This window comes from Cyanistes caeruleus, chromosome 8 (genome assembly GCF_971803275.1).
Source record: "Cyanistes caeruleus chromosome 8, bCyaCae1.hap1.1, whole genome shotgun sequence".
Taxonomy (NCBI): domain Eukaryota; kingdom Metazoa; phylum Chordata; class Aves; order Passeriformes; family Paridae; genus Cyanistes; species Cyanistes caeruleus.
In genome coordinates, this window is record NC_141708.1 from 25196960 (window position 1) to 25212162 (window position 15203).

The 15203-nt window shown below is 42.9% G+C and overlaps 1 protein-coding gene and 1 long non-coding RNA gene across 2 annotated transcripts; one reads left to right on the forward strand and one right to left on the reverse strand.

The window, feature by feature from the left end:
* The first annotated feature begins 458 nt into the window (after nt 1–458).
* On the forward strand, nt 459–8931 carry LOC111931015 (uncharacterized). The gene is made up of 3 exons (XR_002865398.2): nt 459–1139; nt 3814–4015; nt 7992–8931. It is a non-coding gene; the product is annotated as an uncharacterized LOC111931015 (long non-coding RNA).
* Nucleotides 8932–9684: 753 nt separating this feature from the next.
* Nucleotides 9685–13764, reverse strand: LOC111931013 (uncharacterized). Its single transcript, XM_023929313.2, has 6 exons — nt 13683–13764; nt 13297–13376; nt 12760–12874; nt 11976–12082; nt 11621–11735; nt 9685–10782 (listed from the first exon to the last, which is right to left on the reverse strand). Exons 1-6 carry the CDS (start codon nt 13744–13746, stop codon nt 10595–10597), a joined length of 669 nt encoding a protein of 222 aa, XP_023785081.2. The 5' UTR covers nt 13747–13764; the 3' UTR covers nt 9685–10594.
* Between the last annotated feature and the right edge of the window lie 1439 nt (nt 13765–15203).

Genomic DNA, 15203 nt, shown 5'->3' on the forward strand with positions numbered 1-15203 from the left:
TTAGTGTCAAATATCAAGCAAGGTGGAAGCCACTGTGTCAGGTTCTGAGGGGAAAAGTGTTACTGATTCTGCCTTGTACAGTGGAAAACAATTTCTCCACCCACCCACTCAGGAAATTGTTTTGAGTCCTATAAAATAAAAATACCCATCATGTGAAAAATTATTCTTAACAGTTGTTATTTTCTGTGAAAATACCCTCGTTAATATTTTTTTCTTCTTCGGAAGAAACCGAAAACTGTGTTGATGTTTGTGTGGGTCTGAGGTCTAAAGGGACATCCCTGCAATCTGAAGCTCTGTACAGCCCTTTGGATGTGTCCATCCCAGCACAGACAGTCCCACAGGCTTCACTGTTCGATTTTTAATGCAGGCTACAGTTTGGCCTTCACATCTTCTCTTGTCAAGAGCCAGATGCAGCAGTGTGCTCAGGCAGGAGGGCCACTTCTCAGGGCCTGGGTAGTGCCACCTCCACAGCAGCGTGGAGAGGAGCCAGAGCTGGCTTAGCAAAGCCTCTGAAGAGGTTTTTACATGCACTTCATGTAACAGATACTGCAGCAGCCTGAGCGTGGCTGTGATTTTTCAAATGTTTAAATAAAGCTAAGCTGTTAAGTAGCAAGTGGGTTGTTGAATAGACATAGGTGGAAGAGAGTTGGGTGTATGAGCAGCTTGGATCAGCAATAAACTTAGGGGCATCAGCCTTCATACTTCTGAAGGCTGCACATGCTGTCCATAATAACCCATAAAGAATGAGTTACTTAATAAGAGTACTTGTGAGTAAATAAGATGATTTACAAGGAAAGCCCAAGTGGTTTTCTGGTGAAAAACGAGCCTTTATTTTTCACTGCAAGCAAGCCTCCTGAAGCAGGCTGAGCGTGTCAAGAGCCAGCTATCCCCTGGCCTGAGCAGGCCGCAGCCAGGGCAGAGCGGCTCCCTCGCCTCCTCGGGAAGGCTTGTGCCACTTTAAGAGCACCGAGTGGGAGGCGATAGAGGCACTGCTGTACAAACAAGCTCCCGAGCACCCTGCGGCTCTCACCTGAGCCCGGCACAGCCGCGGGGAGCCCGCCCGGCCCTCCCGGGATGCGGCCGGCAGAGCCGCTCGGGCCCGGGGCAGCGCCTGCCGGACACCCCGGGCCGCTGAGGAGGTAAGAGCGGGCACAAATACCGATGCCTACTTCCAGGGAGCCAGGGAAAGACAAAAGCCCTCCACACAAACTCAACTGCTCTGATGCCTGTCTAGAAAAATAAGGGGGATAGCTAAAATACTCCTGGTTTGGGTGAAAGGTTGTCAGCGGGGAAGGTTTGAAGAATCTAGAGTTCCTATTCACATAATTAAAGTGCGAAATAGTTTGCTAAATTGTTAGAATTATGTAAGTGGACTGCATAAGGCAGTCCTTTATTCTCCTTTTACAGTTAGCACACCTCCAGCTCGTATAAGTTTATTCAAAAACATTTAAAATCTAAATGTTTCAGAAGAGATGTATTTGACTCAGATGTAGGTATCTCCTCGCTGCTACACATTCAAGAACCAGAAACCTAACAGACATATGCCACAATGTGTTATCCATGAGAGCACAAAACCATCTTTTCAGACAAAATACAAAAATCTGAATTTATAGGTCCAGAAAAGTGTGATTTAAACAACAGCTGAAAAACTCTTCTTGCATTTTTAACTTTCATTGTAGTCACCTGATTACAATTACATTTGGAAGCAAGATGAAACTAAGGGCTTGATCAGCTTAATCCCAACAGTTTGCTATGCTAGTTCTGTCTATTAAATAGTCTGCCTTCATCACAATTTTGGTTTTAAAAATCTTCCCCCAGGTTTTATACATTTAATTTCTGAACCCAAATTTCACATTAAAATATCTTAAGCTGGATTTGTATCCTACAGTGACTTTACTCGCTGAAAGATAAATGCAGATTTGACTTAAAAATAATCAGACTAAACTGCTGCATGCCTTATAAAGGCTGAAATCCTTTAGAAAATGAATACTGAAATATTTTAATTAATACTTTAGTTACTTGTAGAGGGAGATATTTATAACAAAAATATTCAGTGAAATTTCTGTTAATATTTTAATGATTCTAAGTGCTTTCATACACTTTTGGTTTGAAAGGTTTGACCCTCTAGAGACCAAAGTAGCATTATTAGACCTTTTTTTTAAGGTTTTACACAGTTGAAATGAAGCCTTTTCCCTAAGGTACTAAACTCATTAATTTGATTTCTGGTTCTTTCAGGACTTTTTAGTGACAATTTTAACTTGCAATGTAGTTATCTCTTGATCACCACCCTCTTTTCAAGTCCATCACTGTGCCAGACATCCAGGTGTGAGAACTTTTCCTGCTCCTGCCATTTGCTTGCTCTGTTTGTAACACAGAGTCAGGGGAATGAATTCCTTTACTGTGTTGCACCGGGTTACGGGGCACACTGAGGACGCTGCAGCAGCAGCCGTGACCTCTTCACAAAACCAGCCAAGGGGAATTATCTTGGAGTGTTAGCAGGAAGCTGGCAGTAAAGTTAGAGAACAAGTACGCAGTAGCACTTGTTTTCCCCACTTGAAGGGCAAATATTTATATCACTGAGTGGAAATGAAGCAGAACAAGTTCGTTGTTGTTGTTGGTTTACCCCTTTCAGCTTGTTCTTCCTCTAAAATAAGCGTGTGCCTGGGAGAAGAGTGGTCACACCTCTGCAACACAGAGCAAAATTTTCTCAGCTCCAGTTGTGCTAAAGCAGCTGGGAGCCTGTCTTTGTATCTGACTGAGCAGCTCTCAGGTGCAGATAATAAAACCCCTCCCCACATAAGCAGCTACAAGCCCTGTTTGTAGAAGATATTGGAAATTCAATATGGTTCATGTGGTTTTATCTGATACACTTAATAGCAGAATCTAGTGGAATTGCTGACCTAATAATAAATCAAAATTTGTGTGAAGATATCACTAATAATCAGTCTTAAATATTTCAGATATATTGTTTTGTACTTTATAGAAATTTTATATGGTTTTGTACTGTTGATTGTGTTTTTTAATCCACTCTAACTGCATTGATCTCCACCAAAGTAAGAGCTGAGAACCGTCGCTTGATTTCACAAAGTCTTTGACTGACATTAAGTGCTGTAGCTACTAACCAGAATATCTGCTAGAAACAAAAGAAAATATAAATATTCACGGATATAAAACAGGCCTTGCAGACATCAATCCATTCTGCCATTTGATAGCTGCACTTACAATTTTACTGGGCTCCCAAAGTTTTAAAACTTGTTTTTCTATTTCCAGAGCTCAGCCAGCAGTACTAGATTTGTGACTTTCCAGGCAAAGAGTAAAAATTATTATATGATAGCAAATAATTCTGTAGTTTGGAAGCTAATAAATTAAATAACTAGGTGCTAATTCAGATAGTGGTTCATCTTTTAGCCCTATGCAATACATTTTCAAAGAAACCACAACCAAGAGCAAGTTACAGACTAGGAGGTTACCAACTCCCAAAAGCATCTTGCTCAGGAAAACTTCTCAAGTTACAATAACTAACGTTACTGTAAGATTCAGAGGGTTGTCTTGAACCTTCACACTTATTTCTGTAGACTGCAAATAAGCCCTTTTTTTTTCTAACAGTATTGCTACCTTCAGCATTTGTTGGACAATTGGACATTGAGGAAGTATAACTGTGTGATAGAGGGATAAATATATCTGGGTTTTTGGAAGGGTCTCCCTATTGTTAGTACTCTAAAATGAAGATATCCATGTGTAACTTGGAGTGGGCAGGGGGAAACAAGGTTAGCAGAGAACAATAACTGCCTTTTTAACCTATGTTCATTACAGCTAGCAAAGACCACATTCAACACCGCAGGCAGGAAAACCATTCTTAGTTCCAGCTGGCTGGAAGGACTGGGGTGGATTCCTTGGAGGGCAGAGGCCCCAAGGCAGCATCCTGCCCATCCACTCCACTGCAAGACAGCAGCAACACAGAGTACGTCACTGTCCCCCTCCATGTGGTTTTGCTCTTTTTCCTAATAATCAAAAGGTAAGGCTTCAAATCAGTGTTTTCTGGCTTTTCTATATTGCAGCAGGCCATAAGCCAGCACACAGCACATCAGCTAAAAACACTTAAAGTATTTTGTTTCCTGCTTGTACAGCCCTCTGCAAGAGTTGTGTGCCATGGCCTTCAAGTATTGCAACTCAAAATTGAATCTTTGCTAAGATAAAAGGAGCAGAAAAGCAATCCACAATCTAGGATACATTTTTATAGGGTCTGCTTTAGATTGTATTAAATATATGATGTTAGTGAAGAATATCAGCTTCATGTCCAAGATTATATAAGTTTAATACTTGTTTTCTCTGGAGGGTTAGAGGATAGAATTGTAGTTTTACTATGAAAATATTCTGTCCACTGTGCTAGGATTAAGCCACCTTTGGTATCCAGAATGGTCTTTCATCAACTATAGTATAGAAAAAAATCCCACCTCAATTTGTATAGCCTTCAGGCAAATCTTAAATGAAACATTGGAAATGGAAGGTACAATCACAAATCACACCTCTAATAGGCCTCCTTTTCCTCCCCTCCCCAACTGCCTTATTTATTGTATAGTTCTCTAAATGAGTCATTTATTGCATGTCATTCAATGCATTCAAATTTTAGCAAGCACCCTTACTCATCTATCCACTTCTTAAATTTAGGGATAGATCTAGAACAAACTTCAATATAAATTATTTTTTTGGTTTAGAGACCAGATCTGACATGTTTACTCATTCACTGATGAGGATTTTAGTTGAGATAAAGAACTCCCAAAGCTCCGGTGACAGTACGCACTTACTCTAAAGACTTTGTATTTCCAGAGCTATGTTTTGGTTGACCACTATTTTGATTCACTTATGTCCCCCCATAATCAAATACTGTGTCCCTGTGAGAAACAGCTCATTAGTAGAGCAGTCCCAGACCTTTTACAGCTGTGCTGATGAGAATGGGCTGGCTGAGATAGGCCTGCAGTATTCAGAAGGGCACTGAGTTCTGGCCTGCAGCCTCTGCTGGTTTCACAGCACCACAGTGAACAGCTTCACTTGGCAGTGCACCCATGTTCCCTTCAAGATGAGTTCTGCTTTCATTAATGTGCCTTATTTTTTATTATCTTACTGAAAACGATGTATATTGTAATACTGACTTATGACACAACCTTTTGTCACAGCCGCAGGGTTGTTGCATTCAGCCCCCCAAAGACCAAAGCACACTGCATATTGTGCCTTGAGGCTGTGCAGCACTCACTCAAGCTAAGAAACGCCTTAGGGCATGAGAACACAAGTACAAGAAAAGTTTAGAATAGGTTAATGCAGAACAAATAGACACTTAGGAGACTTTATGTAACACTTAGCATGACTTCCTAGTCAGCAGCAGCTTACAGCCTTGAGCTGCACATCCTCAAATCCTCAGAGCTGCCTCAACACTACCACAAACCTTCCCATCACTTCCCAATTGCATCTGCCATATCATCCTCACCGAGGGCCACGGCAGATGGAAACCCTGCAGTGCTCCCCCCACAGTCCCAGGCAGGGCTGCTTTGTCCAGCCCGGGTTTCACTGCCTGGGTACAGCTGGCAGGACAGCAGCTCCTGATCCAAGCACAGAAATGGGTTATGTCATCTCCACCAAGGGATGAAGGAGAGGGGTATGTGCTCAGCACACCCCACCTCCTCCACTTCAAACCACAGCATTTGCTTTCTCAGCACAGGAAAAAAGTAGAGCCTTCCTTCACCCTCAGCATCCACTCTCTCTTGGGGTCTCTTTCTTACACAGATTGGTATATAGTCCAGATGAAAATCACTGGAGGTTTGTTTTGTACAAAAATACCTGGTGTGACCTTCCCTCACAGCCAGGGTTTAAGGAAAGGGGCAGTGCTCTCACCCCACCAGATCTGGCTGCTGGCAGAGCAGTGGATGCTCTCAATGGATTTTGTTTTTTTCACCCCAGATCCTGACACTAGTGAGGAATCAATAGAGCAGAGAATGGGGACAGGGATTTCCCATGCAAACCATGACTGAATTTTCAAAATAGGGAAATACAACAAACTGAGAGGGGAAAAGTGAAGGAAATTAAACAACAGCAAGATTTGAAACAAAAGCTAGGAAACAAAGCAAAAGTAACAAACAGCAAGAGCTTTAGCGAAGATGCCTGTCAGAGAAAAAGGCAGGAAAAAAGGACCACAAAGCAAGTCAGAAATAGAGATATTTAAAGGAGTTAATTGACAAAGATATTCAAATTAGCAGACAGGAGGCTAATGTAGCTTTCAGGTGTATGGGATCTGACAAAGGACTGGCTGGCCTTATGACTTTCAGGTGTGTGGGTCCTGTGGAAGGAATTATATTGAGCACTGCACTCTCTAAGACACCCCTATTAACACCCAAGGACCTGTGACATTCCCTGGGCAGCAGCTTTAGGCAGCAATGAAGCAGCACAAGGAAGCTCCCTGAGCAAAAAAACAATCCCTCTCCAACACGGGAGAATAATTCCAAAGGCTGCCAGAGGAAAGGTCAGAGTATCACAGAGCCTGATGGGCTTTGCAGCACAGCCCACATCAGCAGAACTATGGTCAGAGCCCACAAACACACACAAAATCAAGCAGCTGTTTTATAGTTTGGGTGAAAACAGACACAGAGCACAACCCACTTCAGGGAATGAACCTGGTGGGCAGCATTCCAGCTCAAGTCACCATCCTGCCTCAGGTATGTGGCTTCACTGGTAAGAAGAGAGCAGCTGAGAGTGCTCCAGGCCCTGAGCTAGGGGGGTCCAGCTGCAGCCCCTGTACTTTTTCTGTCATTGTAAGATTTGAGATTACTCTAACTAGAATGTGACACAGCAGCCAAGGTGAACTCCACTAGGAGTCTACTTAATGGATAGCTAGGCTTCATTAAGGATATAATGGCTTAAATCCTCCAAGATTTGTTATCAGACATATAGTGACTCACCTCACAAACCACAGAAAAAACAAATAAAAATAATATTGAGCTAATTGTAATTTTAACACAGTCATGTACACAATTGCTGGAAATTATTCAAATTTTCCACTTTCCTTAGACATACATATTCTGTCAACCCTGTTTCCATCTTCACCTTTACATAAAGGTTAGGATTTAGTAACAAACACCCAGGAGAGCTCATACTTGGACAAATCTGAGACCTCCTCTGGTGAGTTGTAGCCCCAGTTCCCACAGTGTGGGCAGCACTGCAGCCCCTTAGAGAACCTCCTCACTACTGGTACAAGGGGTTGTGGAGAAAAAAATCCTCTTCATCCCCTGGCACCTCCTTTTATTCACCCACTGTGCAGCTTTCAGGTGGGTGGGTCCTGGAAGAGGACTTGCAGTCCTGATGGCTCTCAGGCGTGTGGGTCCTGTGGCAGGAATTGAACACTGCCTTCCCTAGGACACACCTGTTAGCACTTGACAAAATCGACATGATTTAACTCCTTCCTAAACACCCTGCTCTTTCTAAAGCATTACACATGGAAATAGATAAAATATGCATTCTGATGCATATTTTCATATTTTGCATATTGCATTTTGTATATTTTCCGTTCAATTTCCTATTCTCCTTTCCATCATCTCCTTTTATTTTCATCCTTGGCTTTGATACATGTCAGTATAGTAATCATTTTGTGTAATGATGCCCTAAGTGGGAGAAGAGGGTCTTAGAAATCAAAATTTTAAGGGGAAAGGCTTCCCCAGGGGTTAGGAACTGTGCTTTAGGGTGGACAGGGAGTCTCATACCAGCACCAGCAACTGCAGCTGAGCCAAGGGGGAAAGGCAGGCTGATGCTCTATGGAGACTTCTGTGGACACAGAAAGAGGAAGAGCTCTTCTGGGGTCTGCAGCCCAGGAAATGGGTTTATTCATCAGGCTGAGAAAGGAATAGGCCAAAGAGACTGACACCCCTATGCTGGCTAAAACAAACACATCCATTCAGACATAATTCCTATTTGCAAATAAATAATGCAGCATATTTTTTGCTTAACAGCTTCAGACTCTTGACATGGAGGAAACGATGGTGGAAACAATCCTGGCCCCGTGGGAAATCCTGCTGGTCATTTTTGCTGCAGTGCTGGTAATGAGTTTCCTGATGCTGCTGCCCCCCGCTGCAGTGGTGATCTGGAGAATGAAGCGTGTGCCGCAGATTTCACTGCAAGGCTCGGTGTGAGCCACTCCTGCTGCACCACCTGTGCCCTGAGGATGGTTCACAATGATAACATCTCTCAGGATCACTCTCACTACCTGTGATCCACCCAAAAACAGTGGGTCTACCAGTCTGTTGCTACTAAGTTCCTGTGGAAAGAGAACGTGTGTGATTTTGTCGTCATGAGCTGCAGCTCTCAGCACTTTGCCTTCCATTTTTTGGCTGGGTTGTAATCACTGTTGTTGGCTCAGTTCCTAGACTGAGTTCTTCTCCTGTGTTATAATGGACTGAAAGAGAAGCAAGGATAAGGCAGCACTGTATTCCCTTAATTAATATCAGGAAAGCCTCCCTCTCTATAGTTACACTGTAAATATTAGCTGACTGACAGGTGGACTTATCAAAAGCATGCAGTATACTCTGGGGAGGCAGTAGTTTAGTCTGGTTGTATTGCAAAACCTAAAAAATAAATAAAATTTCAGAGAAAGGTACAATAAATAAGTCTACCCTTTTTCTGTTGTTTGATCTGAAAACTTAATGGTTAAAAATGTTCTTAAGTTCTTCCCTTCTATATGAATTTTCCTCTCTCCTCAACCCCCTAGTGCTGGAACAAAGCCTACCCCATCCTGGCTTTAGAGCAGGAGCACGAGGAATGGTCCAATGCTCAGACAGGCCAGGCCAGACACCAACAAGAAGTTAATGCAAACACACAGCATCCATTTACATGAATTAAATTATGCAAGTGTACTCTGGGAAATAACATGATTAAATTTACTTTAGGTTTTAACTGTGTCATATGGGCTTATTGAGTCTACTCCCTGTCTCATATATAAATAAGAACTCAGGTGGTGAGAATAGAACAAAACTTCTCTGCAAGTTTTTGAGAAACATCCCAGCAGCAACCCAATCTCCAGCTTAATATCAGGTTCATGACAGATGATAATTCAAGCTTTCCAGCCTAATTCTTCCACTTCACTGTGTGAAACTCAACTATGATGATTTCTGACCCACAAATTAAATAGTTTCTGTTAGTTTACAGGCTTGATTTCCTCATGAAATAAAATATGAGTGACTTTTCTTTTGTTGTTTTCTTTGGAAAGTCACTAGAATAGATTAACAAAATTGAGAGAAAAAATAGGGTTTAGCACCAGTAGAAAAATTACGCTGCAAAGTACTCCAGATATTTTATCTGAGCATCGGTTTATAATGATTTGTCTGGAAAGACTTCAAAACATTATCATTTCATTTGATAGAGATCATTTGTTTGCCAGAAATAAATATTTTTTTTTAAAACCCAAAAAAAACGCAATGATTCAGAACTCATCATTTTTCATTAAGACTACAGCACTTTTGTCTCCAGCACAATGACTTAAATTATTGCCACATGGTTTATAAGCAGCCAAAGCAGCCACCTTATCCCTTTCCTGGTGTAATTGTCTGCTCTACTCATTGTCATACGACTGTCTGCTTCTGGTCCCTAAAGCAACTAGGGTTATTTATGGGGTTTTCTGCTTGTAATGACTCGATTCTGAGCCTGGCATAGAAGTATGTAAATATATATATTTGAATCATTTATCTGATTAATGAGGTAAGGGTCAATCTTACATCATGTACCACAAAACTGTGGTAGTGACAGAAATAGGGAAAAGGTGAAAAAGAGAAAGGAAACACAAACAGATGAGCTGTCTGTCTTCAGATCTATAGCTTTACTGTTTGCTCAACAGAAGAAAATTAAAATATTACCCCAAGCATAGATTGCACTGAAAACCAATCAAGCAGTAACTAAGTTTCTTGTTTATATTTCATAATAATTCACATGCACGTTGTTTAGTAGCTACAGCTCCACAGATAAGCTGGATCACCAGTGCTGAGTTGCCTTTGATCTTCACCTTCACTTAGTGCCAGGACAAATGGGCAGGTTTTCTGCTGCTGTTCTAAGCCCCAACCAAGCAAGCAAGTGGATAAAGTATTATACCCCTACAGCCAGGGACTGCTGTCACACAGCTTTAATGGTCATCAGAGCAATAATAGTGATTAACTAGCGATTGTAAGTGAGCAAAAGTGTGGTCCTTTCTCAGTAAAGATGACCTCTGACACGGGACAATTTTTGATAACAATCAGTGTTATCACTATCTTCAGAGATCATGAAGAATTCAAGCCAATAAGAAGGCATCCATTAAAAAAAAAACCCAGTAGTTCTTATTTAATTCCAGCTAGATAAATTTGAGCCATAAAAGTGGTCTTCCCTCTTTGAAACTCTTCTGCCATGAGCTGTGGGATTAGATTTAACCTATATACCCATACCCCAAAGCTGAGGTCATGACTATCATCTCCAGCCCTTTCACTAAGCAAAAGCAGTGTGTTTACATGTGTTAGCTGTGATTTCACTGCTCTGCTTCTGCTGTCCAAGTGCAGCCAGAGGCTGGGCTGTGCCCAGGCTGCTTGGTGTGCTAGTAACCACAGATGATACAATCAGCCCCCTGGTCCCGGCCGGAGCCGTCCATGCCCTGCTCGGCGAGCTCCTTGAGGAAGATGTCCAGCTGCTCTCCCTGGCTCTCAGGGAAGGCAAGCGTGTGCACACAGCTGCTGTTGCTGGGGAAATAGGCAGATTTAGCTCCACTGATGGCCACTTCAGAGGCTGGAAAAGATCAAAGATGGCAATAAACAAACAAATAAATAAATAAATAGGCAGCTGAATTAGCTTAGTTTTGTCCTGGTCTTTAAACATGTGCCAGCATTCCCATTTTCTAGACTGAAGTCTCCAGCTTGGAATAACAGTGCCTAGATGATTGCTTGCTTTTAGTAAGCCTTGGAAAACAACTAGCCAACTAGGCAGTGAAACAGGAAAATACTTTCCATTAAGCACAGGAGAGGTAGGATGTCCCATTTGTGTATCTACACACACATTTATTTTTAAATTAAGGCAATAACAACAGAGTCATGTAGCCTGCTTTGGGTCACAGATTGAGGAATGGATACAAAGGGAGCAGTCTTACAGTCCTTGGGCTGCCACGAAGATGGCAGCACTGCTGGCTGGGGCCCAGCTGCTGGGCTTTGTTGTCTGTGCATACAGGTGTTGGCCAATTTTGCTAAGATTCTTCAAGTATTGTTGAAAGATAAACAGTTTTATGTCCTATTGCTGCCATCCAGTAGGTCACACACCCTTATGCAACATGGGGTTTGTGTTAGGGTGGTACCAATTTACTGGATTTTTTATAAAACAGGTCCATCTTCCCACAAACATCTGCATAAATGTCATATTTGGTACCCCAAGAAGAAACAGCAATGCCTTCATGAGAGTATTAAAGCTAATGTGTGTTCTTACCCATCAATTTGCCAGCTCAGCACTGGCTCTGCCAATGTCACACATGACAAGGCTGTCACAAAACCAGAAACTTTTCTTTCCTCCCATTTTTTTGAACAAAGGAGAGGGAGCCTCGTGTCCGCATGAGCAGATATATCTGAGAAGCACTCACGGTTGCAAACAGCCAGTGCCTTTCCCCCGACAAGCTGCGTGGTCCAGGAAAACCCAGTGGCATTGCCACACGTTTCATACAGCCTGCTGCTTCTGAGGAACTCAAAGTCATAACCCTTGGGAAACAACAGTGGGGAGAAAATAAACAAACCCTGCCTTGGGTCATGGTAACTGCAAGGGGAAGAAACAATCAGGGCAGATAAATGTATATTTTTTAGATAGATATATAACACTGCAACCTCTCCCAGCCCTGAGGGATATAAAAAAGGTATAGCAAGCAAAATTAGGCTTTACCAAATCAGCGCTTGTAAAAGAAGGAATAGATGCAGCAATGCAGGGTAAGGCAGGAATGTTACCTTGTTGCACATGGGTTTGCAGTACTGAGTGCTGTCAATGGTCACACACACCAGCCCCCCGTTCTTTGGGGCCACTGGGCGTGGGCACGGAGGTAGCTGCTTGCAAACTTTTGGGTGGATAAAAAGAAAAAAGAAAGAGAGTAAGAAAACAGTGTATCAGCGTGAAAGTGAGTATAAAAGCCTCCCATTCTCAAGCGCATTCATTGGCCTGTCTCCACTAGCTGGAATCATCAAAGCAAGTATTTTTGCTTGTTTAAATGTTTTTCTACCCCCACTTTTTTCTTTTTTCTTTTCTTTTTTTGCCACACCCACAGAATTTTTCCCTCACTTGTCACTGTGACAACGGGGTCAGTCAGCCCCAGTTAGACTTCAGAGGCAGCTCACTGTGGCATCTGCATTCACAGCACTGACATTCAGTGCTGCTGTGGCCAAAACTATCCAAATATTTTTTGGAGAAATATGAGTGTCATGCCAGCTCCGAGACAGCACAGAGGCTCTGGCTGGAGGGCAGACAGGCCCTGCTGGCCCTGTGACTGTGCAGCTGCTCAGCCCCAGTGCCTGGGCTGCAGGGACAGCAGCACCCCCCTGTTTGTGCTGCTCTGCCTCCCCCGTCCCAGCACTCCCTGTTGATGAGAGGTCTCTTAGATTATGCCCCTCCTCCCCTAAATAAATGCAGCAATAAACTCGGTTCATTCTGTAGAAGAAAACATTTCCTTTGTGCTTCTGCACCGCCTCTTTGTTCAAAGCCCAGCAGAGGGGAGCGTTGGTTGAGGAGGGGCCTCACACTGCTCTTGAACAGGGCGCAGCAGATCAAGTGTTTCTTGCAGTCTCCATGCCAGGAAGTTGATTGAATCTTTTTCACCCTTGGCAATCATTTCAGGCAAGCATTTTGAATATTTCTGTGGAGTTACGGGAGGAAAAAGTCTAAGCTGAACAGGAAAGACTTTGGAGCCTTAGAATTAACCTGTCTGTGAGCACAGGTAAACAAGAGACTCATGTATTTCTAGGTAGCTATTGCTACTTATCTTGCTCTACTGCTTATGTTCAAGCCACTTCATGTATCTGGACCAGGGCAAAACTGGAAAATATATCTACAAGGACACTTTTTGGATGAGCAGTAGCAGGACCAAAGCTGTGGTAAGCCAGATGACACTAATGTTTTTCTGCTCTTGCATGGGGCTCCCCTCCCCAGCATGCACTCTGTACATTGCCAAAGCAACACACGAGCTGTGCTCGTCCAGCCAGCGCAGGCACACACGGCAGGAGCCCAGCAGCACAGGAGGTGGGTGCAGAGCAGACCCTGGGTCAGCTAAACTCTTACCTGCAGACTCCCATTCACATCATCTATGGTTGCACTTTTGCATTCACTTAGACTGGCAAAAGCTCCCATTTCAGTAAAACCTAAAAGACAAGCAGAAGCAGGTACTTAGCTAGGTCATAGTCCCTCCTGACACATGAACAAACCCCAAATACTGCTTGTCCAGAGGAACTGTCCTTCTATCCTGCCTCTCTCCTATCCCACAGTCCTAGTACTAACTTGTATACCTGAGAGGATCTGGGCCCAAATGAGAATAATCTGTACAAACACTGATCTGTTGGAAACAGCAATGTGAGCACCTCTTTGGGGTTGGGCCCTCAAGCAGGCCCTTCATTTCTTTAAGACAGCCCTATTTAAATAATTTTTAGTCATATTCAAGAATATCTTACCTGCAAGAAGAACTGCTAAACTTATAACAAGCAGTGTTTTCCAGGGGAGGCAGGAGCTGAACATTTCTCTCTGCAGGAGACCACGGGTAATTACTTGTTGCTTGTGGTTCCTGAGAGCAAAAGCCCTGGAGTCAGGCACAGAGCCGTGTGCCTGCGTGTTGCTGGTTGTTTCTGTGTGCCTCACTCCAGGGCAGCGCTGGGATCAGGGTTAGGGGAGGCACACATTGCCCCACTTGCTGGGAAGCCCAAGGAGAGCTTGCCAGAACAGTCTGGGGGAGGGCAAGGGCATGTTCTCGTCAGGGCACGGAGGCAGACTGGCTCTGCTGCTGCCAGGACCAGGACCAGCTACCAGGAAATATTCAAATGAACTGGTTTTCTGTAAACATGTTTAGTGTATGCACATTCTTGCATGATCTGGCTCTCTCTCTACCCTGCCATCTCTCTGTGTTTGTTTCTCTCTCTCTCACACACACACACACACAAATCTACTTTCATTAAGAAGACATAATAATGCCTTATCTTGTACATCATGCTCCAAGAGAAAGCTCAGAACATCAAATGGTGACTAATTTGAACCAAGGGAATATGGTATGTATCCTGTAGCATCCAGAATTTAGCTAATTACCCTTTTTTCCTATTTTTTTTTTTTTTTTTTTTATAGGGCTATGAACCTCATGAGCTTAAATCCATTTACAGGAAGAGCTGAATAGGTGGCAAAGTTGCCACAAAAGTTTAACCTTTTCTAGCCTACAAATTTACTAGCAGATTAATCCAATTGTCCTAGGGGTGTGCCTGACCCATGTGTAAAATTCAGGATTGAGAGTCACACCTGATAACTTCTCACACATCTCCACACACTGCAAAGCCTCGGGCCAGCCTCACCTGCCAGACTGCCAGGTGGGCACACACACCCCCCTCTTCTTTAATGGTTGTTATTGTCACCACTCCAGCAGAACTTTTCTGTTCCTTTTGTCTGCAGGTGTTTCTTTTTGTTGAGACATGGACTTTCTGCTTCCATGTTACATTATGAAACACATTTATTTATTTATTTATTTAGCATTAATTAACTATTAAATGTATTTTTTTATTATTTTCTTTTTATTAATTTTTTATTCACTTGCTTCTGCTGGTTGTAGTGCACTACATTATGAGCTGGAGCTCCTGAAGAACCTAAGCTAAAAGGAAGGCACCTGGGGCATTGGCAAAAAAATGTCTTCTTCTGCTATCTCTGGGACATCTTGATAAACAGGTATGTGTAGGACTGTAATGCTTCCATGAAACAATTCTGTGTCAGCATGAATGGTGACCTCATTATTAGCAAAATGCCTTTGTATACATTACTGGCAGGCAAAAGACCATTAGCAGCACAAGTCTTTAATAACAAAGGTCCAGGTTTATGTTTCTAGGCAGACCAATAGGCTCCAAACAGCTCACATTTCTAAGGCTGGCACACACATATTCTGTATTCCTTGGAAGATCTGCAATATGCAGCTAGGAAAACAGCCCCTGGGAAATCTTTGC